Below are 26,236 nucleotides of genomic sequence, written 5' to 3'. Positions count from 1 at the left end.
TTTTTAAAAAAACTCACTTTAATACTGAACTTATATTTACAACAAGTGACACACAAAACACAGGCAATCCTGTTTATAATTATGACTTACAAATTATCTCCATACAGCAGTATCTACTGCTGCCCAGCTGACTCCACTCCTAATACAAACCTACAAGGGAATATATACCTTTAATAGCTTTTAACCCTCTAAACCTCCACAAGGGTCCTGAAACCCAAGTGCCTACCACCTTTACCATTACCACCTCCTTACCCATAATCCTCAACCAGGGTCACCAATCCTAGATTTTCTCCAACTGTACCACTGGTACTTTGCCCTTTCGTACTATCCCACATCCATATTTCAATTCCATGGCCACTGGATCTTAACATTTTTTTCTCTGGAATGCTGATGTCTTACAGCCAGAAAAGAGCCCATCTCCATGCCAAACTGGTATAATACAAGATTCCAGGAACTCAGCTGTAAATTAGGCTTTGTCTATCAACTATCCATTAAGGTAAAAAGCAATACTTGTACTTACCAATTGTTGGAATAGGCTGCATGAACTCATCCTGTTTTAACTTAAACAAAATAGTAGTTTTTCCAGCACCATCTAATCCTAATGTAACAACTCGAATTTCCATTTTGGGTCCAATGTGAACTCTATTGTCCTACAATTTTTTAAAATTTAAATATTTTAATTTTTGGAGTTAGAAAGTATTAGCATTATACTTTTATTTACAAAATACCTTTGTTAATTATTTTGTCTTCTACTCCGTCCTCAACCCACTGAAATCTGAGTCATATTCTCCTGTTAAAATACCCTCAATCTGAACTTCCCAGAGAAATCACACTTCATTATTAAACCCCCACTTACTAAAACTGACTACTTTGTTTCTGTACAGATTTAAAAAATACAGATTCCTACTTAATCTTCTCACATTTTCTAGCTTAATCAAATCTTTAGATAACATTTTTATGCTATGCTAATAAACATATTAATTAAAAATAAAAACTGATGCTCATGTCCAAGAAATATCCACTGTTACTAATTTCACATGTATCCCTCAAGACAATATCCCATGCATACACTGGCTGACAAACCAACAATATACTTTTGTAAAAAAAAAAAAAAAAAAAGTAAAAGAACATACACACTGTAGCTTTTTACACTCAACAGTACATTATAGAAACCTTTCATTTCAAAACATACAGACCTACTTTTTTCTTGCAACTACTCCATTATATTCCATGAACCATAATTTAACCAATCCCAACTGACAGATGTTAGGTCATCTCTGACTGTTTGATACTACAAATAATGCTTCAATGAACATACCTGTGTATATTACTGGCTATATAACCTATGCCTCACTTCTCCCATCTATTAAATGAGGATAAAAACAGTACCAAAATGTACTTAGGATTTTTGCAAGGATTAATTTTTTTAAGAGATGTATAAAGGTCTTTACAACAGTTCCTGACGTATGATAAAAGCTATATGTGTCAGCAATTATTATTTTGCTTCCTTATTTGAGCACTTTTCTCATCTTTTATGATATAAAATTTTCCCAGTTTCACCCCATCTTTTTAAATGATCCCTCTCATTTTCCTTTTATACACCTCTTAAATGTTGGTATCCTTCAGAGTCTGTATGAGGGCTGCTTCTCATTCTACATATTCTCATTTACTTCACGCACTTTTATTACCTTGTATATGATGATGGCTGTCAAATTCACACTTCAGTCTAGTCCTAAGGCTCAGAAATAAAAATATATGCACCAGAACACCTTGGTGAGAACTCCAGAGACCAGCTATGAAGCTATGGCACTCAGGCCAACATAAAACTAAGAAGGGATTCCAGCAAAAGGAGCAGAAAAATTCACAGAATTCTATACATCCATCTGTGACCCACCCCTACCTGGCATATTGTACAAACTGGGAGGAAAACTCCTACACCAAGCTCTTTCCTCAGGACAGAAACCAAAAGAATGGACTGAGCATTTGATGTTCTGGCTTATCTGGGGGCTGCCCTAGAGACTGGTTTCTGTCTTGCCCGACTTGAACATTTCAGGGACCAGTGTCATAGTTTGGAAGCCACTGGAAACAGGCAAGGATGTGGCACATCAGAGCTATAGTTCCACAGAGACACCACAGGGAACAAGAGCTTACTGACTTTGAGAAGATAGAAGCAAGCTCCTTAGGGAATTGAGACATGGAAAAGCACATGCACAAATCCAGAGAAGACACATCCTCAGAAAAGTTTTGAGAAGTCCTATAATCTCTAGTTGAGCTGACAGGCAAAGGTCTTCCCAGGCAGGAAAACAGTCCATTTAGGCTGGAGAGTTGGTGTATTTTCAAAAACTCAAATCTCAGCAAAAGGTCACAAGACATGCAAAGAAACAAGGAAACATGGCTCAATCAAAGGAACAAAATAAAATTTCAAAAACTTACCCCAAAGAAATTCAGATCTGTGAGCAGCCAAAGAATTTAAAATAACTGTCACAGAGATGCTCAATAAGCTAAAAGCCCAGACAAGTAAACAATGTTGGGAAAGTGATGAATGGACAAAATGAAAATATCCACAAAGAATTAAACTTCAAAAGAATTAAAGATAAATTCTGAAGATGAAAATATAATAACTGCACTGAGAAGTTCACTACAAAGTTTCAAAAGTACACTTCATCAGGCAGAAGAATCAGCAAACTCAAAGCCCAAGTCATTTGAAATCACTGAGTTAGAGAAGAAAAAAGAATGAAGAAAAGTGAAGAGAGCCTAAGGGACTCAATGAGATGGGGAAGCAGACCAATATACACAATCTGTGAGTCCCAGAAGAAGGAACAAAGAGGCAGAGGGAACTTCCTTGAATAATGGCTAACTGAAAACAAAAACAAATGAATAAACAAACAAACAAAAATCAAGAAACTGACTCATAAATACAGAGAACTGGTGGTTGCCAGAAGGGACAGTAGTGGAAGGAATGGATAGGCAAAATCGGTGAAGGGGATCAAAAGTATAAACTTCCAGTTATAAAATAAATAAGTTATGGGGATGAAAGGTACAACATAGGGAGTATAGTCAATAATACTGTAATAACTTGGTACGGTGACAGATGGTAACTACCCTTATTATAATAAGCATTTTTGTAATGCATAAATGTTGGATCACTATGCTATACACTTGAAACTATTATATTACATCAGCTATACTTCAATTAAAAAAATAAAGAATGTCTGAAAACTTCCCAATCTGAGGAAAGAAATGGACATAAAAATTCTAGAAGCTCAGTGCATTCAAACTAGGATAAATCCAGAGACCCACACTGAGACAATTATAATTAAACTGTCAATGGTCTAAGAATCTTCAAAGCAGCAAAAGAAAAGGGATCATCACATATGAGGGAGTTTCTATAAGTTTATCATTTTCTCAGTAGAAAGTTTACAGGCCTGCAGGGAGTGCAATGATATATTCAAAGTGCTGAAAGCAAAAAAGCTGCCAACCAAGAATATTATAAACAGCAAAATTGTCCTCCACAGATGAAGGAAAAATCAAGACTTTCCCCCAAAACAAAAGGCAATGAGGGAGTCATTAACACTAGATGTGCTCCATAAGAAACGCTAAAGGTGTCCTTCAAGTTGAAATGAAAGGACATTAGAAATAACATGGAGCCATATGAAAATATAAAATGGTAAAGGTAAATACATGGACAAATAGTAACCTGTACTATTATAATTTTGGTGCATAAATTTAATTTTGTATAGAACTGAAATAAAACAAAAAATAATAAACCTGTGTTATAGGTATAAGATATCTACTAACTACCCAACATATTTTATGTAAGTGCAATGGTAAACACACCAAAACAATCCATAGAATATACACAAAAGGAAATGAGAAGGGAATCAAATCATGACACTATAAAAAATCAATAAAACAAAAAAGAAGCCACTAAGAGAGAAGTGACCAGAAAAGCTACAAGATATACAGAAAACAGTTAACAAAATGGCAATAGTAAGAAGTCCTTACCTATAAATAATCACTTTAAATATGAAGGACTTAACTCCCCAATTAAAAGACTAAATGGATAGTCATAGTTTGACTAAGTGGATAAAAAAACAAGATCCAACAATATGCTGTCTACAAGAGACTCATTTTATATCTAAGGACATACACAGGCTGAAACTTAAAGAATGGAAAAGATACTCCATGCAAATTATACCCAAAAGAGAGGAGGGTTTGCTATCCTAATATCAGACCAAATAGACTTTAAATCAGAAACAATTATAAGAGACAAAGAAAGTAACTGTATAATGATAAAATGGTTAACTATAAAGAAGATGTAACAATTATAAATATCTGGATTACAAATACATGGATTAAAGCCCTAAACATGAGACCCAAAGCTATAAAACTTCTAAAAGAAAATATAGGGGAAAAGCTTCATGACATTGGCTTTGGCAATGATTTCTTGGATACAACACCAAAAGCACAGTCAACAAAAGCAAAAATAGACAAGTGGGACTATATCCATTTTTAAAACTTTTGTGATTCAAAGGGCACAATCAACAGAGTGAAGAGGCAACCTATGGATGGGAGACGATATTTGCAAATCATACATCTGATAAAGAATTCACATCCAGAATATATAAAGAGCTCCTACAACTCAACAACAAAAATATCAAATAAATCAATTAAAGAATGAGCCAAGGACTTGTATGAAATTTCTCCAAAGAAGATACAACATGGCCAACAGCAGATGAAAAGATACTCAACATAAGAGAAACGCAAATCAAAATCACTTCACACCCATTAGGATGGCTACTATCAAAAACAAATACATACAGAAAATAACAAGTGTTGGTGAAAATGTGGAGAAATTGGAACTCTTATGAACTGATGGTGGGATTACAATATGGTGCAACCACTATGTCAAACAGTATGGCTTTCCTCAGAAAGTTAAAAATAGCAATCCCACTTCTGGACATATACCCAAAAGAAATGAAAGCAAGGTCCCAAAGAGATATTTGCACACCTGTGTTCATAACAGCACTATTTACAATAGCCAAGAGATGGAAGTAGTAACCCAAATGGCCTACAATGGATAAATGGATATGCTAGGTACAAACAATGGAATATTATTTAGCCTTAAACCAGAAGGAAATTCTGCCAAATGCTAGAACATGGGTAAACTTTGAGAACATTATGCTAAATGAAAAGTCACAAAAAGACAAATACTGTATGATTACATTTATATGAGGTATTCAGAATAGTCAAATTCAAAGAAAGAAAGTAGAATGGTGGTTACCAAGATCTTGTGAGAGGGGAGTTATATTGTTATTAAGGTATAGAGTTTCAGTTTTTCATGAAGAAAATTTCTGGCAATCTGTTCCACACAATGTGAATAAACTATACATTTAAAGATGGTAAGGATGGTAAATTTTATGTTTTTTACCACAATAAAAAAAATGTGGTACATCCTCACAGTAAGTACCTTGTAGCTGTAAAAGAAACAGAAAATGTCACTGTATATTGCTATGGAGTGATCTCCAGGATGTACAATTCTTAATTGTATTCTACGGGGAAGGGAGGAAAAGGGTGGAGGGGTCAGAAGCTAGATTTAGACTTCTTTGAATGAACCTTTCTTTGTAGATTTGACTCTGGACCATGTAAATATTTCACATAATTGTAAAACAAGATTAAACTTTTAAAAAACAGTACCTAAAAGTAGAAAGCAAAATGGAAAACATGAACCTTTTAAATTAGGGGTAATTCACTTTAAAAGAGATGAAAATATATCAACCAAATGCCAAGTACAGGCCTTTTTGGATTCTGTCTCAAAAAAACACGCCCTGCCAAAAAAAAATTTTTTTAACAATCTGAGAAATTTGAATACTAACTGGATAATGGATGAGAGGTTATTAAATTTTTTAAGTGTGATAATGATATTTTGCTTATATATATATTTTTAATCCTTACCTTTTTACACACAGAAGTATTTCATAAATGAAATATAATGGAATTTGTTTCAAAATAACCTGGAAAACTACAGGTAGAAAAGGGAGTGGAGAAAAAGATAGATTATAAAATAAAGTTTTTAATTGTTAAAATGTAGATTATGGGTACCAGGAGATTCATTACACTACTTTATATTTTGCACTGACAATTTTTTTCTTTTTAATCCTGCACATTCATGAATTTCTTAAGTGTCTCTCAAGCTATCATGGAATATAAAACAATTATGATTTTTCACAAAACATAGGTAAAAATGAAGTACAATACATTACCTTTGTAAAAGTGACAGGGATGCTGGCATCTAACTGAATGTGATCTGCAATCTCTGTAAATTGCTGCTGCTGTTTTTGCAGTGTTTCCAGTAACCTTGTAATTTCTTGTTTTGCCAAGACAACTCTACAATCATCCTAAAAAAAGACAAAAGTATTTTTTTAAATGTGTAAAAGAAACAAGGAAAAGAGGGGTATCACCAAAACCCAACAAAAACTCATTGAACATTACAGTATTCAAAGTTAATATAAACATACATTTGACTAGGCTAATAAATAATAGGGAATAAATAATTTAAGAGCCTATCAACAGAAAAATGGATAAACTGTGATATACAGTTGACTTCTAAACAACACAGGTTTGAACTGCACAGATTCACTTAAACACAGACTTTTTCAATAAATATACAGTATCTGTCACTGGATGCAAGGCAGCAGATGCTGCAGGTGATGTGGTTGATAGAAATGGCAAAGGAATAATGTTATACCTAATTGAACCCATGACCTTGGTGCTATTAGCACCACACTCTAATCAACTGAGCTAACTAGGTAGTTAGCTGTCTGAACCAGTGAAAAATGTTGGGATCTGAGAGAAGCAGAGGAGCCAAGACCCTGGTCAGGTAACCGAGAGGAAGGAGATGAGACACCTTTGCGCCTTTGAGGTGCGCCCCTCCCAGCCCCTGGCCTGGTCCACCTGCAGGCAGCTGTCAATCCTAGCAGGGACCAGAACAGGAGCTAATTCACCCTCTGCTTGGTCTCCTTCTCTGTTGGACCCTACAACTCTCCCATTTCTTTTCTACTTTTCTATTACTTGTTGCACCTTAAGTTAATTGGCCCATTTTATATATAGTAGGGTACTGGTAGTTAAGTTTTTGGGGAGTCTAAAGTTATACATGAATTTCCAACTGCCCAGGGAGTTGGCACCCCTCATCTCTGCATTGTTCAAGGATCAACTGTATTCACAAATGCAACACCACACCACAATGGGAATGAACCACAATTACATGTGATGATATGAATTTCACAAACATAATGTAGAGAAAAAGAAGAAATGATGTGCAAAGTTCATCCTGCAAGATTCCAATTATATTAATTACCAAATCAGGCAAAAATCAAGTGCCTTGCCAATGGGTTTTGGCCCCAGGCAAACTCACTATAGATTCAAAGTGATCAAAGAAATGACAATAGAACATTCTTGGGGTGAAAGGGTTATAGTCAACTTCATTTCCAAGGTGGCAGGTTAATCACTAAATTCCATCCACACAGAACAAGTCTGCATGCAGCAAGCCGGTCTCTGCCTCTGGGCCTCTGTCCTCAGCGTTGCCACCACTCCAGCCTCTGCTCTGCTCTCCTGCAGCCATGAAACCATGTCACCCAGAGCTCTGGGCAGGGCTCTTTATATAGAGTCAATAACAATATATTGCCCACACATGTGTAGCAGGCTAGCCAATCAGGGCCAGGTGAGAATCCTGGCCACAGGAACCTTCATTTTATCTACAGTCCACACCTCTAAGATTCTTGCCTCTCAATCTATGTGTCCTTAGTCCTCTGAAATGGTCCCTGTGCAAGGAAGCTGGAACACTGTAACCAAATTCCATAGTAACATGATAACAACAGAGGCTATGACAATATACAAATAACAAAAATTACAACAAATTACAATAACCCTCAAGCCTGAGGGGATCTGTTGCCACCAACTGGTCATCCTGGCTCTATTCAAACCACTTCTACCCAAATGAGTTAACCAAAAGGACCATAGGTGGGCCTTACAATACCCACCTTCTCCAGCCTCCCCAGTAGAAAGTCTTGCAGACATACAGGCCAATCTTGTTGCTTTATCTCTGCTTTCTGCTTCATCCTCAGCAGCCGGAACCACTGCTCCAGTCTCAGTTGTTGCCAATTTCTTTCCATCTACTCCTGACTTTTCAAACCAACCTACATCTGGGTCCTCATGACCTTCACGGGGCCCTTTAAATTCTTCCTTTGAGAAGCAGACCGTATTTCCTTTTGTGCTTGAGCCTGAGGATAGAAGCAGAGCATGGAGTGCTCCACAACCTGAGGCGGGGGCTGTACCTCTCCTGAAAGAGCCTGCAGTTGCCAAGTCCTTCTGGCTCTCCAACAGCTTTCATTCAACCAGGTGGGTTCTCAACCAAGCAGGGGCTGATGCCTCTGGCACCGGCAGGCCCTCCACCCCCACCTATTCGTCAAACCTCTGCTCCTCCATTTCTGGGGCTGATGGCTCCACTACATCCTTCCCCTGCCCCATGACATCTGGCAGCCTGCACTCTTGTGCTCCTTCCTCTTGTGCTGCTGCTCCTTCTCGTGTTGCTTCTTCTTGGGCCACCACAACATCCATTACCATTTCCAGAGCACTTCATAGTGATGCCATTTTAGTCAGCAACAAATTTTCTTTCTTTTGGGGTGGACCTCAGTCTTCCACCCCTTCACAGTACCACATGTCTACAGGGGACACTCGAATGTCTCCCCGTCCATATATACAGCCTGCTGAAACACTCCTTCCATGAGGGCTGCCTGTTCTTGGTCACCAATGAATCCTGCCGACTGTCACCAATTGTCTTGCCAGTGGGTTTTCAGCCCCAGGGAAGTTCACTGTGGATTCAATGTGACCAAAGAAATGACAGTAGAACATAATTGGGGTGAAAGGGTTATACCCAACTTTCTTTCCACAGTGGCAGATCACCAGAATCCTGTTCACCTAGAGCAAGTCTGCATGCAGCAAACCGATCTCTTGCCTCTGGAACTCCCTACCCACACAGCCATCCTCTGGGCCTCTGTCCTTAGCACTGCCACCATTTCAGCCTCTGCTCTCCTCTCCTGAAGCCTTGCAGCCATGCTACTGTGTCACCCAGAGTACTGGGCAGGGCTCTTTATATAGAGTCAATAACAACATACTGCCCACACATGTGTAGTGAGCGAACCAACCAGGGCCAGGTGAGAATCCTGGCCACAGGAACCTTCATTTTATCCACATAAGGTTTCCACTAGAACTCAGGATAGTGGTTTATCCTTAGGGGGAAAGGCAGGTAGTTACTAGAAGGGAGTCTGAGGGGGTTTCTGGAATACTGGTAATGTTCTGTTACTTGATCTGGGTGCTGCTTACAAAGTAATGTCCAGTCTGAAAATTCAGTCAGCTGAGCATTTAGACACACATTTCTGTATATATGTTGTACTTCTATAAAAATTTTTGAATAAGATAAACACGTATTGGTTTTTAAAAAAGACCTAAAGGCCAATCTGGGAAAAGTCTCCCTCTCACTCTAGATCCCCTGGCCCACTCTTCAAAGTCAAATTTTCCAGTTTCCCAAATATTAGTCCAGAGATATCCTACACATTTACCAATGTATTCTTGTAAGATAAGAGATCTCCCAACAATATGTAAGCTCCATGGGTGCAAAAGCTGACATGCTCATTGTTGCATACTCCTATTAGTTGACAGCACTTCTGTTGTTTCAGTTTCTCAGAACAAAAACCTTGAAATCATTCTTGCTGTCTCCTGCCTCATGCCCCACATACAATCTGTCAACAAATTCTACTGGATATCCAGAATCAGGGTACTTCTAAACCCCACTATCCAGACACTATCCTCTCTCATCTGGAATTCTACAAACAGCATCCTTCCTGCTATCTTTGCTCTCCTTCAATCTGTTTTTAGACATCAGTCAGAATGATCCTTTTAAGTAGTAAGATCAAGTCGTTCTTGTGTTCAAAGCCCCACAATGGTTTCCCCATTGCAATCAGGAAAAGGTGAAGACCTTCCAAAGGCCCACAAAACCTTCCTTACGTACACTCCCCTATTTCCCCCGATTTCAGCTCCTAGTACTCTCTCCTTTGCTTACTCTATTCCAGCCAAATAGTCTTCTGCTCCTGTCAGATCCCGACATCTTACTCTATTTGGCCTCTTTTGCTGTTCCTCAGATGCACCAGGCATGCTGCTCTAGGGTTTTTTCTTCTAACCATTTCCTCAGCTGGAATTTTCTTCCCTTTATTAGGGCTTAAATGAGTTCCTTTACCTTCTTCCACCTGAGTTTTTGCTCGAACCTCACCTTCCTTCAATGATGTTTACCCTGCTTAATAATGTAATCTGCTGTACCTCCACACTTTTAATTTTTCTTAGCTCTTATCACTTTTTAGAATACTAAATAATTTATTTATTTAGGAATGGTTAAGGTCTATATCTGTCTTCTCCTTGCTATAAAGCTAATTCCATAAGATTATGGGCTTTTTGCTTACTGATACAGTCCATGTACCTAGAATGTACATGGCACATAGTAGGCATTCAACACATATTTGCTAAGTGAATAAACGAATCCTTACCATTCAGCATTATGCCTTGAACTGAGATCAAGCATCACTTTTTGGAGGTAAGGGATGATTACGGTTGGGTCTCAAAATTAGGAATAAATGTACAATGTTCTATCCATTTCCTTTGTTCAATTATCACTGTCACAGGAACTTTTAAGAACATTGGTTGGGGTTAGGGTTTTGTGGCCATAAATCAGAACAAAACTACTAGATCCATATGAAGAATGAACCCAAGACCCCATTTTATTTGCACTAATACAGTAAGATAATACCATGTCATTAACAATTACCAGTCACTTTGCCATATGCTTCAGAAACTCAAATACTTCTAAATATTTCAGTTACATAACTGCTAAGATACTTTTAAATAAAATCAGTATAAAAATACTATGAAATATTTAAGTAAATAGGATTTAGGACATGATCCATTTCTGATTTACTGTGTAGCTCGATTGTGTAGCTGGTAATCTAGCTCTTTCCATCCAGATACAAAGAATTTAGAGACACAAGATGAACAAGATGTACCCAGTTGACATCTAGAAGGACAAACATGCATGCTGTATTATTCAGCTTCAAACTAGGAAAACAAAAACCACACCAGTTATGTGAACAAAAAAACTTAATGTGAAGAATTGTTAACTAGGTGTAGTTATTAACTAGGTAACTGAAAGAGTAAAAAAAAATCTGAGGTATTATGAGGTATCAACTGTAGGAAACAGATACCACTCCCAGGGCTGGGGGAATAAAACAGAGATGCTAGAATTACTAAAACTTAGAAACTTAGAAGAGAGGCTTCACAGAGCTGAAATTCAGGCCTCTGAGGAAAGTGGTTTCCTCAGTGAGGAGTGACACTCACAGGAAACCCATCTAAATGGGAACCCACAGGAAACCTCCTATGCCTTCCAGTATTGCTCTATTGTCTCCTACTAGCAGAGCCTAAACTAGCTTGGAGCCAGCTGGCAAAGCAGATATATGGTTTGTAGAGGTACAGTCCCAGCATTACACAGCAAAGGACAGGGAGGATCAAAAACAGCTTAATAAATGACATATGCATCAGTTATTACACCTTAGTGTTATAAGGACTAAACCAACAGCTCAAGATTGAGGTGGTTACAGCCTAACCACATGCACCTAAGTCTAATCATATATTTAAGAGAAAAAGCTCTTCAATGGTGAAATGTTTAGCTCTACAGTGATTTGAAATCATCAACATGATTATTATATCATTAAATATGAGATAGACTGCAACTTACTGGGAATTCCCTAGGGCAATAATTAGCCTTACAGTGCCCACTCATGAAAGCAGATCCAAAATAGAAATGAGTAAGACTGACATTTTTGTTAGAACAACCTTATTTTAAAAGTACATCATCTGTGGCCAACAGGTACATGAAAAGATGCTCCACATCACTAATCATCAAGGAAATGCAAATCAAAACTTTAATGAGCTATCACCTCATACCACTTAGAATGGCCATTATCCAAAAGACAAGAAATAGCAAGTGTTGGCAAGGACGTGTAGAAATGGGAACCCTCCTACACTGTTGGTGAGAATGTAAACTGATACAATTGCTGTGGAAAGAAATATGGAGGTTCCTTAAAAAACTAAAAATAGAAATACCATTTGACCCAGTAATTCCACTCCTAGAAATTTACCAGAAAAAAACTATCACTGATTCGAAAAGATAAATGCACCCCTATGTTTACTGCCCCATTATTTACAATAGCCAAAATATGGAAGCAACCTAAGTGCCCATCAATAGATGAATGCATAAAGAAAAGGTAGTATATATACACAGTGGAATATTATTCAGCCACTAAAAAAAAAGAAATCCTGCCATTTGCAACAACATGGATGGATGTACAGGGTATTATGCTCAGTGAAATAAGACAGAGAAAGACAAATGCCATATGATTTCACTTATTTGTGGAACCTAAAGACACAACTAAACAGAATGAACAAAACAGCAGCAGATTCATAGACACTGGGAAGTGATTAATGGTTACCATGGGGGAGGGGCTGGGGTGGGTGGGTGAGGAGGGTGAGGTGGATAAAGGGGCACAAAAATTCCCAGTCATAATATAAGTTGGTCACGGGGATGGTAGTAGACCTGGAGAATATAGCCAATGATTTTGTAACATCTTTCTATGTTGACAGACAGTAATCCCACTAGTGGGGGTGAGGATTTAATAACATGGGTAACTGTTAAACTACTTATTGTATATTTGGAATCAATATAAGATTACATATCAATGATACTTCAACAAAAAAAAAGAAAGAATTGCATATCTAAATGTTTTAAAAAGTACATCATCTGTAAACTGGGGGTAAAGCAAACTGCTTAGGATACCTCAACCATCAAAACACATAGGTTTGCTATAACATTGAAGTAAAGAACCACTGAATTAGAGAAGACATGTAGGACATGCTAAAGAGACACCCAGAAAAAGAAAGCAAGGAAGAGAGCTTCAAACAAAAGCAAACATTGGAGCTAAACTTTGAAGAAAGAGGATTTCTACTATCAGAAAAGGGAGACATAAGCCCACCAAGCCAAAAGAACAGTATATGACTGAAGAATGGTAAGAAGTTAGATTCTAGAATACACGGTTTTATGGTGGGGAGGGCACAGCACATGAAGGACAAAACACCAATATGGCTGGTGGAGCAACTGGAGGTTAGATATTAATGCACACAATAACATACAGTAATTATATAAAAATATGTATTAAATTAATAAAACAGATTAGTGTGTGCCTCTAGTAATTATCTGCCTAACTTTACAAATCACACTTCTTAAATGATGTCCTAACCATGTTTAAACTTCCTACCTGTTGCAAAGTCTTTTCACAATGCAGACAGGCTGCTGAAACCTGGGACAACAAAACAGTCATATCTTCTTGTTGCTGCCTCAGCCAAATCAGTTTCTCTCGAACATGAGCATCAACAACACTTAAAGCCATTTCCTCCTGACGACAAAGAGTTTCATGTAGATCAGAAAAATAAGCTCGGACACATGACCGGGCATTCTCTGCAGTACCTGGCACCTAAGAAAATAAAAATGTTTTTAGACAACTGTACCCTTAACAAAGATTTTATATGTGAAATAATGAAAATTTAAATACCATCTATATCCAAAACTTTGCATCTCCACACTAGACCTTTCCCCTCAACCACAGACTTAGGATATACAGCTGTTTAAATGACATCTCAAGGAAAACAGAATGACTGGTCTCTAGTCTCTCTTACCCCCAAACTTAGTTTTCCTCCATGTCCATAATTCACAACTTCATCCTCCAGGTTGTTCGAACCAAAAAAATAGGAGTTACCCTTAATACTTCTCTTTCATATCCTATAAACCAGTTCCTCAGCAAATTGTTTAATTAACAGACTCTGATCATCCCTCACTACTTCTACCTCCACGAACCCCATCTATGCCATTACCATCTCTCACCTGATTATTACACTATTCTTCTAATTGGTCTCATTAGATCTACGCCTGCCCACTACAATGTATTCTCCACCTAGCAGCCAGACTGAGCCTTTTAAATGTTAAGTCAGAAAGATAATTATTCTTTTACTCAAAACTCTTCAGCGGTTTCCCAATCCACACAGACTAACTGCCAAAGTCGTTTATCTGAGGTGTTCAAGGGCAGACTCCCTGAGAAAGGGACATCTGAGGAAAGAACTGAAGGAGGTAAGAAAAGAAACCATACAAATATCTGGGAGAAGAGCATTCCTGGCAGTAAGAGCAAGTGCTGCAAGGCCGTTTCTTTTATCTTCTTTTGTTTGTTTGAGCTTCTTAAACCTTTTTATTGTAGCAAAATATACATAATATAAAAATGACCAATTTAATCATTTTAAAATGTGTAATTCATTGACATCAAGTACATTCACAGTGTTCTATAACCATCATCACTATTTCTAGAACTTTCTTTATCATCCCAAACAAAACCACTATACCTATTAAACAAAGACTTCTTGTAAGACCCTTTCTGACCTCAACTCCTGCTTCACTCCCCCTCAATCATTCTCCTCTAGGTACATACAGCCTCCTCACAGTTTCTTAAGCACAACAGGTGCACTTAGACTACAGGGCCTTTGCACTTGCTCTTCTCTCTGCCTGGCATGCAATTCCCCCAAATATTAGCATGGTTCCCTTTCTCATGAACTTCAGGTCTTTCCTTAAAGTCTCCTCCTCTGGGAGTCTGTCCTTAAATACCCATATAAAAGTGCACTTCCCCCTTTTCCTTGTTTTTCTCCAAAGTACCTATCATAATTCTACCATAAGTATTTTACTTATTTACCGTCTCAGCCCCACATTAGATTGTAAACTCTGGAAAGGCAGAGATTTTTGACTTGCATGGAGGTGTCTTCTCAGCCAGGACAGTGCTAGGACAGTGTCTAACACTTGGTATATATAAAATAAATACAAAAGAACAAAAGTTTGCATTTTATTTAATTTTTAAATAACTTAAACTTAAAAGGACACATGTGGCAAATGGCTACTATATTTGACAGCACAGTTCTAGCATTATTCCTCAATGAATTAGCTTTCAATTAGTTTGATTACCAAAGAAAAACAATATATTCTGTCTGTCCCACCTGTATTTTTTTTAACTTTTTATTAGGGTATTATTGATATACACTCTTATGAAGGTTTCACATGAAAAAACAAAAACAATGTGGTTACTATACTCACCCATACCATCAAGTCCCCACCCATACCCCAATGGAGTCACCATCGATCAGTGTAGCAAGATGCCACAGATTCACTACTTGCCCTCTCTGTGCCACACTGTCTTCCCCGCGATCCCCCACACCATGTGCACCAAACATAATACCCCTCAATCCCCTCCTCCCTTCCTCCCAACCCGTCCTCCCACACCCCTCCCCCTGGTAACCATTAGTTCCTTCTTGGAGTCTCTGAGTCTGCTGCTATTTTGTTCCTTCAGTTTTGCTTCATTGTTATACTCCACAAATGAGGGAAATCATTTTGTCCCATCTGTATTTTATATTCCGATCTGAAAAGATTCCTTTCTCTTCTACAATTCAATTTTAAGAGGCAACTACAACTACCACTTTAGTTCCTTCCTTCTCTTCACATCCAAACTTCTTAGACACATTCACTTCCCAACATCCACTTACTCTAAAATTCACTAGAGGGTGCCTCCCCTTGATTATATCACAGAAATAATAAACGAAACATCTAAATTAAAATTATCATATTGTTCCCATTATCTACCTCCAAAAAAATTCTTTCTCCTCCCCAACTAGTGCATGACATCACCATCCACTCAAGTTAGCTGGGCAAGGTAGAAATCTAGGCATCATGCCTGACCCTCCAAGTTACCTATCCAATCAATATTATCAATCAATCAATCAATCAAAAAGACTTTCTTATGCTACTTCATTAAAATCAAATCCATCTACTTCTCTCCATTCTCAATACTCGAGTATTATAGGCCATAATCATTTTTCTTTTCCCTTTTTTATTAAATTAAGGTATCATTGATATACACTCCTATGAAGGTTTCACATGAAAAACATTGTAGTTACTACGTTCACCCATATTATCAAGCCCCCTGGCACACCCCTGCAGTCACTGTCCATCAGTGTAGTAAGATACTATAGGGTCACTACTTGTATTCTGTGTTACATTGTTTCCCCTGTGACCACCCCCCCATACCATGTGTGCCAATCCTAATACCCCTCAATTCCCTTCTCCCTCCCTCCCCACCTACCCTCCTCACCTACCCTTTGGTAACCACTAGCCCCTTCTTGGAGTCTGTGAGACTGCTGCTGTTTTATTCCTTCAGGTTTGCTTCATTGTTATATTCCACATATGACGGAAATCATTTGGCACTTGTCTTTCTCCGCCTGGCTTATTTCACTGAGCAAAATATTCTCCAGCTCCATCCATGTTGTTGCAAATGGTAGGATTTGTTTTCTTCTTCTGGCTGAATAACATTCCATTGTGTATATGTACCACGTCTTCTTTATCCATTCAAATATTTATGGACAATTAGGTTGCTTCCATTTCTTGGCTACTGCAAATCATGCTACAATAAAAATAGCAGTGCATATGTCTTTTGGAATCTGAGATCTTATTTTTGGGGGGTAAATTCCTAGAGGTAGAATTCCTGGGTCAAAGGGTAGTTCTATTTCGAGTGTTTTTAGGAACCTCCATATTGCTTTCCACAACGGTTGAACTAATTTACATTCCCACCAACAGTGTAGGAGAGATCCCCTTTCTCAGCAGCATCGCCAGCATTTACTGTTCCTTGTCTTTTTGATGTTGGCCATCCTAACTGGTGTGAGGTGATATTTCATTGTGGTTTTCATTTGCATTTCCCTGATAATTACCAATGTGGAGCATCTTTTCATGTGCCTGTTGACCATCTGAATTTCTTCATTGGAGAACTGTATGTTCAGATCCTCTGCCCATTTTTTAATTGGCTTATTTGCTTTTTGTTTGTTGAGGTGTGTGAGTTCTTTATATATTTTGGATGTTAACCCCTTGTCAGATAGGTCATTTACAAATATATTCTCCCATACTGTAGGATGACTTTTTGTTCTACTGATGGTGTCCTTTGCTCTACAGAAGCTTTTCAGCTTGATATAGTCCCATTTATTCATTTTTGCTTTTGTTTCCCTTGTCCAAGGAGATATGTTCCTGGAAAATTTGCTCATTTTTATATTCAAGAGAGTTTTGCCTATGTTTTCTTCTAAGAGTTTCATGGTTTCATGACTTACATTTAGGTCTTTGATCCATTTCGAGTTTACTTTTGTGTATGGAGTTAGACAACAATCCACTTTCTTTCTCTTACATGTAGCTGTCCAGTTTTGCCAACACCAGTTGTTGAAGAGGCTCTCATTTCCCCACTGTATATCTATGGCCCCGTTGTCATATATTAATTGACCATATATACTTGGATTTATATCTGGGCTCTCTATTTTGTTCTATTGATCTATGGGTCTGTTCGTGTGCCAATACCAAATTGTCCTGATTACTATGGCTTTGTAGTAGAGCTTGAAGTTGGAGAGCATAATCCCCTCACATTATTCTTCCTTCTTAGGATTGCTTTGGTTATTCAGGGTCTTTTGTGGTTCCATATGAATTTTAGAACTACTTGCTCTAGCTCGTTGAAGAATGTTGTTGGTATTCTGATAGGGATTGCATTGAATCTGTATATTGCTTTAGGCAGGATGGCCATTTTGACAATATTAATTCTTCCTACCCATGAGCACAGGATGTGTTTCCATTTACTGGTATCTTCTTTAATTTCTCTCATGAGTGTATTATAGTTTCAGGGTATAGGTCTTTCACTTCCTTGGTTAGGTTTACTTCTAGGTATTTTATACTTTTTGATGTAATTGTAAATGGAATTGCTTTCCTGATTTCTCTTTCTGCTAGTTCATCATTAGTATATAGGAATGCAACAGATTTCTGTATATTAATTTTGTATCCTGCAACTTTGATGAATCATTTACTCTAGTAGTTTGGGGTGGATTCTTTAGGTTTTTTTATGTACAATATCATGACATCTGCAAACAGTGACAATTTAACTTGTTCCTTACCAATATGGATGGCTTTTATTTCTTTGTGTTGTCTGATTGCTGTGGCTAGGACCTCCAGTACTATGTTGAATAAAAGTGGAGAGTGGGCATCCTTTTATTTTTCCCAATCTTATAGGAAAAGCTTTCAGCTTCTCGCTATTAGTATGATGTTCCCTGTGGCTTTGTCATATATGGCCTTTATTAGGTTGAGGTACTTGCCCTCTATATTCATTTCGTTCATAGTTTTTATCATGAATGGATGTTGAATTCTGTCAAATGCTTTTTCGGCATCTATGGAGATGATTATGAGGTTTTTGTCCTTTTTGTCAATGTGATATATGATGTTGGAGGATTTTCAGACATTGTACTATCTTTGCATACCTTGAATACATTCCACTTGATGATGATGGATGATTTTTTTGATGTATTTTTGAATTCAGTTTGCTAATATTTTGTTGAGTATTTTTTTCATCTATGTTCATCAGGGACATTGGTCTGTAATTTTCTTTTTCTGTGGTGAATTTGTCTGCTTTTTGTATTAGAGTGATGGTGGCCTCACAGAATGAATTTGGAAGTATTCCCACCTCTTCTATTTATTGGAGAACTTTGAGGAAGGGTATTAGGTCTTCACTAAATGTTTGACAAAATTCATTGGTGAAACCATCTGGTTCTGGAGTTTTTTTGGTTCTTAGTTTTTTATTACCAATTTTGTTGCTGGTAATTGGTCTGTTCAGGTTTTTCTGTTTCTTCCTAGGTCAGCCTTGGAAGGTTGTATTTTTCTAGAAAGTTGTCCACTTCTTCTAGGTTATCCAATTTGTTACCATATAATTTTTCATAGTATTCCCTAATAATTCTTTGTATTTCTGTGATGTCCATAGGTGATTTTTCCTTTCTCATTTCTGATTCTGTTTATGCATGTAGACTCTCTTTTCTCTTCATTAGCCTAGCTGGGGTTTATCTAATTTGTTAATTTTCTCAAAGAACCATCTCCTGCTTTCATTGATTCTTTCTATTGTTTTATTCTTCTTGATTTTATTTATTTCTGCTCTGATCTTTATTATGTCCCTCCTTCTACTGACTTTGGGCCTCATTTGTTCTTCTTTTTTCAGTTTCATTGTAAGTTCAGACTGTTCATTTGGGATTGTTCTTCCTTCCTGATGTAAGCCTGTACTGCAGTATACTTCCCTCTTGGCACAGGCTTCGCTATGTCCCACAGATTTTGGGGTGTTGAGCTATTGTTGTCATTTGTTTCTATATATTGATATCTGTTTTTATTTGGTCATTGACCCATTCATTATTTAGGAGCATGTTGTTAAATCTTCATGTGTTTGTGGGCTTTTTTGTTTTGTTTGCATAATTTATATCTAATTTCATACTTTTGTTGTCTGAGAAGATGGTTGGTACAATTTCAACCCTTTTGAATTTACTGAGGCTCTTTTTGGGGCCTAATATATGATCTATTCTTGAAAATGTTCCATGTGCACTTGAGAAGAATGTGTATCCTGCTCCTTTTGTGTGTTCTGTACATGTCTGTTAGGTCCATCTGTTCTAATACGTTGTTGGGTGCCTCTGTCTCCTTACTGATTTTCTGTCTGGTTTATCTGTCCTTTGGAGTGAGTGGTGTGTTGAACTCTCCTAAAATGAATGCACTTCATACTACTTCCCCCCTTTAATTCTTTTAGTATTTGTTTCACATTATGTGGGTGCTCCTATGTTGGGTGAATAGATATTTATAATGGTTATATACTCTTGTTGAACTGACCTCATTATCATTATGTAATGTCCTTCTTTGTCTCTTGTTACTTTCTTTGTTTTGAAGTCTGTTTCATCTGATACAACTTCTGCAACACCTGCTTTTCTCTCCCTATTAGTTGCATGAAATATCTTTTTCCATCCCTTCACTTTTAGTCTGTCTATGTCTTTGGGTTTCACATGACTTTCTTGTAGGCTGCATATAGATGGGTCTTGTTTCTTTATCTATTCAGTGACTCTGTCTTTTAATTGGTACATTCAGACCATTTACATTTAGGGTGATTATCAATAGATATGTACTTATTGCCATAGCAGGCTTTTGATTCCTGGTTACCAAAGGTTTAAGGGTAGCTTCTTTACTATCTAACAGTCTAACTCAACTCACATAGTATGTTATTAGAAGCAAAATTAAAGGTTTTTTCTTTCCTCCTTTTTCTTCCTCCTCCATTCTTTATGTATTAGGTATCATATTCTATACTCTTTTTGTATCCCTTGACTGACTTTAAGGATACTTGATTCAATTTTGCATTTGCTTAGTAATTAATTGGTCTATTTACTTTACTGTGGTTTTATTTTCTCTAGTGACAGCTATTATCCTTAGATGTACTTCCATCTATAGCAGTCCCTCCAAAATACACTCTAGAGATGGTTTGTGGGAGGTAAAATTCTCTCAGTTTTTGCTTATCTGAAAACTGTTTAATCCCTCCTTCAAACTTTAATGATAATCTTGCTGGGTAGATATTCTTGGTTCAAGGCCTTTCTGTTTCATTGCATTAAATATATCATGCTACTCCCTTCTGGCCTGTAAGGTTTCTGTTGAGAAGTCTGATGATAGCCTGATGGATTTTCCTTTGTATGTGGTCTTTTCTCTCTCTGGCTGCTTTTAATAGTCTGTTCTTATCCTTGATCTTTGCCATTTAATTATTGTATGTCTTGGTGTTGTTTTCCTTGGGTCCCTTATGTTGGGAGATCTATGCACCTCCATGGCCTGAGAGTCTATGCCCTTTCCCAGATTGGGAAAGTTCTCAGCAATTACCTCCTCAAAGACTCTTTCTATCCCTTTTTCTGTTTCTTCTTCTTCTGGTACCCCTAAAATGCAAATGCTGTTCCATCTGGATTGATCACGCAGTTGTCTTTTATTCTTTCATTCCTAGAGATCCTTTTTTCTCTTTGTCTCAGCTTCTTTGTATTCCTCTTTTCTAATTTCTATTTCATTTACCATCTCCTCTACTTCATCTAATATACTTTTAAATCCCTCCATTGTATGTTTCATTTCAGATACCGTATTTTTCAAAGTTTCTGTCTCTTTCTTGATGTCCTCCCTGATGTCTTGAATATTTTTCGGTAGTTCTGTGAGCATGTTTATGATTTTTATTTTGAAATCTTTTTCAGGAAGATTGGTGAGTTCAGTTTCACTTGGCCCTCTTTCTGGTGTTTGTGGGATTTTGATTTGTACCAGGTTCCTTTGATGTTTCATATTTATAAAAATAATTTGGTGTAGGCAGCACCCTGTGGTGCCTAGAAGCTCTACTCTCTGGAGCTGCTCAATGACTGGAATGATGGCAGGGGTCACAGGCTGGCAGCGCTGGTGTCTGCCATGAGAAAAGAGCTCTTTCCTGCTTCCCAGTTGCACTCCCTGCCTCCAATGCCAGGGCCAGTAGGATGTGCAGAGAGGAGCCTCTATGCTTCGCCCTTGTACCTGCAATAGGCAGTGCCACAATGGCCTGTCACAATGGCCAGGGGCTGCAGGTTTGCAAGCCGGTGCTGGCTGGGAGGAAGGAGCGACAGGCTACATATTATGATGGGGGGGCCTTGAAGCTTCATTGCCAGCTAGGGGTATGGAGCACCTGAAGCTCCTGAAAGTTCCCAACCTGCTGGGCTGAGTGTGCTGAGATAATTTTGTCCACCTGTCCTTTCTCCTGAGCAACAAGCTCTGTGCAATAGTTTCCCTTTAGCAGCCCTCTGGCTGTTAGGAAGTATATCAGATAGCCTGCCTCTTTTTTGGGTACCTGTTCTCCACAAGCAGCTGGAATCTCAGTCTCTCCAAGTATTCTGCCTGTCTTAGCTTTCTAAACCACTCATCTCTAGATCGCCATGTAATGTAGGTTTGTACTCCCAGAGCAGATCTCCAGGGCAGGTGTTCAGCAGTCCTAGGCCTCCACCCCTTCCCACTTCATTTCTCTCCCTCCTGCTGGTGACCTGGGGTGGGGGAAGGGCTTTGGTCCCACTGGATCACAGCTTTGGTACTTTATCCTTTTCTGTGAGGTCTGCTCTTTTCCCCAAGTGTAGGCAGTCTGTTGCAGCCTTCTTTCCTGTTGCTTTTTCAGAATTAGATGCATTTGCTACATTTTCATATTATATGTGGTTTTAGGAGGAGACTTTGTTGCACCTCTCACACCACCATCTTTAAGCCAAAACCATAATCATTTCTCTTTCAACTGTATATTTCAACTACCACCTAATAAGTCTCCCTGCTTCCAATCTTGTTGCTCCTCCAATTCATTTTCTACACTGAAAAGCAACCTTTCTTAATGCAAATCTGATTATGTTATTGCTATGCCCATTCTTCAATGGCTCATCACTATCCTTAACATATAGCCCAAATGCTTTTACATGGCTAACAAGATCCTTCATGATTTGGCTCTTAATTCTCCAGTATCTTTTCTTGTCCCACCTCACCCAATATTCAAAGCTTCAACCATAGTGAACCTAGCTAAGTGTCTGTATGACCAATTTTCACTTCCAGGCATTTTTAACATACACGTCCATCTCTGGGACAACTCACTCCCCAACCCCACTCTTCTCCCTGACTCATTTCCTTGAAATTTCAGTTTAAGATATCATGTCTTCTAGAAAGCCTTACCTAACTGATCTAAATTATGCACTGGCAGGTATCCTCTACTTCCCCCACAAAATAAAGTTACCACACTTGAAGCTGCCTCTCTTCCATGATAGATTATAAATCCCATGAAGACAGAGACTTTTTTAAAAACTTATTTCCAGTGACCAGTATAGTACTGGCACAATGCAATTGTTCAATAAATACAAAAAGGTAAAAAAGTGAGATGGAAAAAGAGTAAGCAGGTAAAAAAGAAAGAAAAAATGCCATACATGTTCTGTGTGGGCCATTCCAATTCCATCTTCCACTATTTGTTCTCCTCCTTCAATGTGCTGAACAATTCCAACTAATTTTCTGGAATAATCTGAGATTTCCTCAGTAAAGGTCCGTATGCAGTGAGCCATATCTAAAATTGATGCTCGGATCTGGTTAGCTTCTGGTTCCAATACTGAATGCTATAGAGAGCAATACAATTATAGAAAAGAACACATAGTTTTGACTAATGATATAAAATACTATTTAAATTGATCTCATTTTTAAAAAGGCATCAACCACAAGTGGCTTTTATAACACATTTACAAAAAGAACGGCCTAAGAATACTAATTTGCCTTCAACCTGAAACCATATATCCTTCAAATAAATAATTTAAAATTTGGAAGTTCATTTATCACTAAAGCAGAACCCCACGAGACTCTCTCTCTAATTTTATCATAAGAAGTAGTTCATCAATAGACATAAATATTGTTAAATACATGCAGTGCATTATTGAAATCATGAAAACACAAAGAAGAGGACTTTTGTTTCCTACTGGAAAGCTACTTTTCAATAAAGAAAGAATCATGAGACCTCTCTCAAATTTTTATTATGAAATCCGGAAAATCTGTTTCTTTTCATACTACCAACCTCGACTCACTACCTTTTAGCAAAAAAGAACCAAGTCAATGAAAACAAATGGTGGGCTGGTATCATCTAGTATAATCACACTCATACCTTGTGACCTTGGTGTTTTCCATATTCTTTGCAGACACAGCACATAAGTGGGCTAGTCTGACAGCCTTCTTCCAAGCAAACAAACTCAATGGCATGCACCTGATGCTGACAGCACATGGTTTTCTCATGAGGTTTATCAGCTAGAGGCACTCGCCTGTGCTTCACTAACGTCTTTGTAGAATGAGTAACTTGGGAACATTCTGAACACAAGTGGGTTGCACATACAGTGCAATACACAGATGCCACATGGGCTTCATCTTCATCACAACGAATGATGCTCTGATAAACAAAAAAAATGAATGTTTTAATACTGAATCCCAATCATTACAACCTGTGTTAATAAGCTTTGTTCTAATATTTGCTGGATATCAGCCTGTCTGCATAAAGAGATTATACCTATATATAATCTAACCTTCCCATGAAGACATTTAATAATAGTCATTCCCTCAGAAGCTACTGCTATCTTTAAGGTGTTTTGTGTCTGTACTAAATGGCCTCTTTCATGGAGTTCTTTCTTTTTTTGTGCTTTATTGTTGACTGATTCATTTTTGCATCCTCAGCTTAAATGCAACTTACACATTCTTCTTACTCTTCCACAACCTTCTACCCTTTTCACTTTATTCTGATAAGGAGGAATTATGATAAGGAGACAAGTTTATACCCAAAGCATAGTTTGGGTATAATATTTTCAGAGAACTCAAGTTTCATTTACTTTTGTTCTGTCTGAAATATTGTTGCCTTCAGAACTGTAACATAACTAAAGGTTGTATTTCTGGAATCCTATCAGCTACAGTAAATAAGGTAATATTGTGCTTTTAATGGCAAATATTTTAAATTAAAAGAAAAAATTCATGTTTATAGCAAATATTTCACCAAATTCAATCAGTACCTTGCCAGATATCCCAATGGATTCTTCAGCAGCTCCATACTGACCAACATGTCCATTCTGCAGTCGTTCCAAAAGTTCCAACAAAGCAAAATTTTTTTTCAATCCCCAAACACCTGAATCTCCTAGAATAAACATAATAAAAACTAAATCTAACAAAATGGAATATTAATCATTTTACTTCATACCCCAATAGGAATTTCTAAGTCGCATAGTTTAATCATTAATAATGTCTAAATTTAAAAAATTTTAATTTTCATCACTTTCTTTGGTATAACAATTGTGTTAATATACTCTTTAAAAAAACAGAACTACTCAACATTCTAAGTATAAATATACTTAAAATATATATTATTTTTCTATCATTTAACCTTATAAATCCTATTTTGTCACTGACTCTTACTACCTATACTAAAAAAATGCTTTGAAATATTTTTTACAGCAACCTACAGTAAGAAATACATTTCACATTACAACCTAGGATAACATACATGTATAAATAAATGAAAGAAAAGTTCCACCCTCACAATGGGCTACACACTGATTTTTTTTTCTACTTCTTATTAAAAAATCCTGTTCACAGCCAATTAAATTGATTTCATGACCACAAATATTTGACTCATGTTTGAAAACCAATGTACAGATGATACACTTAACCTAAAATAACCCCATGTCTAAGTAAATTGGAACTAGAGCAGCTAAAGATAATATTTTTCCCCACCTTTCATCGAAGCTAGAACACTATAGCAGTCAAGGACTCCTTCTCACACAAATATACAGAGTCTCACACCAAAGCAAGGCAACAATCCCTTTTAGGTAGATATGATCCTAGGCACATTTGAATAATGACCAATGCTTCTTTTCCCCAGAAGTAGCCCTAAAAGGCCAGATGTACATGTGCATACAACCTAAGTGTACACACAGACACAAACTCATCCTGAGCCTATAAATAACCAGATCCTTCAGCATTTAGAAAGACTATCTATATATCTGTTATGGTGAGCTTCCATGCAACAAATACCATATAACACATACCTGCCACCTAATACATATTCATTGAATAAATAAGTAGATAAAAGAATAATGTGATTATTGACTGCAGGGCTCCCCTTCCTCTTAGCCACTTGTGGAAGGAAGGAAAGAAAGAAAGAAAGAAAGAAAGAAGAAGAGAAAGAGAAGAGGGAGGGAGGGAGGAAGGAAGGAAAGAAGAAATGGAAGAAAGAAGGAAGGAAAGAGAAGTAAGGGAGAAAGGAGGAAGGAAAGAAAATAAAAGAAAAGAAAGAAACCATTTCTTGTGGTTCTCAAAAAAGAAAATTCAAACTACACTAAATATCTTTAGCCTCTTCTTTAACTTGTGTCCAACTTTTCCAAGTACCTTAATGCAGCCTACCTAGAATTTCCCCCTCAACCTTGCTGTCCCACAAGGCTTTTCTCAGTTTTAATTTTTCAAACATATTCTACAACAAGCTGAATTCTATCTACCCTATTTATATACAGATTAAGACTACTAAGCAAGTCCTTTATTTAAAATATTTTCTTCACAATTTCCCAAATATTGTCATTATTTAATGAACACATTCATATAAATTCTTAGTAGTGTCTAGGCAGTATCTATCTACTGTCTAGA

At 37.4% G+C, this 26,236-nt stretch overlaps 1 protein-coding gene across 3 annotated transcripts in view; it reads right to left on the bottom strand.

The window, feature by feature from the left end:
• The window catches only part of TRIM23 (tripartite motif containing 23), a 44,730-nt gene that overhangs the window by 5,067 nt on the left and 13,427 nt on the right, over positions 1-26,236 (bottom strand). For 2 of the 3 annotated variants that reach the window (XM_036887681.2, XM_036887679.2), the window contains exons 3-8: positions 24,613-24,734; positions 23,724-24,002; positions 23,005-23,187; positions 13,413-13,628; positions 6,264-6,398; positions 521-650 (exon numbers count right to left, since the gene is read on the bottom strand). In XM_036887681.2, coding sequence (XP_036743576.1) covers positions 521-650; positions 6,264-6,398; positions 13,413-13,628; positions 23,005-23,187; positions 23,724-24,002; positions 24,613-24,734 — 1,065 coding nt within the window. The remainder of the gene's footprint in view (positions 1-520; positions 651-6,263; positions 6,399-13,412; positions 13,629-23,004; positions 23,188-23,723; positions 24,003-24,612; positions 24,735-26,236) is intronic. The other variant, XM_036887680.2, reaches the window with a different exon arrangement.

This window comes from Manis pentadactyla, chromosome 2 (genome assembly GCF_030020395.1).
Source record: "Manis pentadactyla isolate mManPen7 chromosome 2, mManPen7.hap1, whole genome shotgun sequence".
NCBI classification, from domain to species: Eukaryota; Metazoa; Chordata; class Mammalia; order Pholidota; family Manidae; genus Manis; species Manis pentadactyla.
This window is presented reverse-complemented; position numbering and strand designations above follow the sequence as displayed.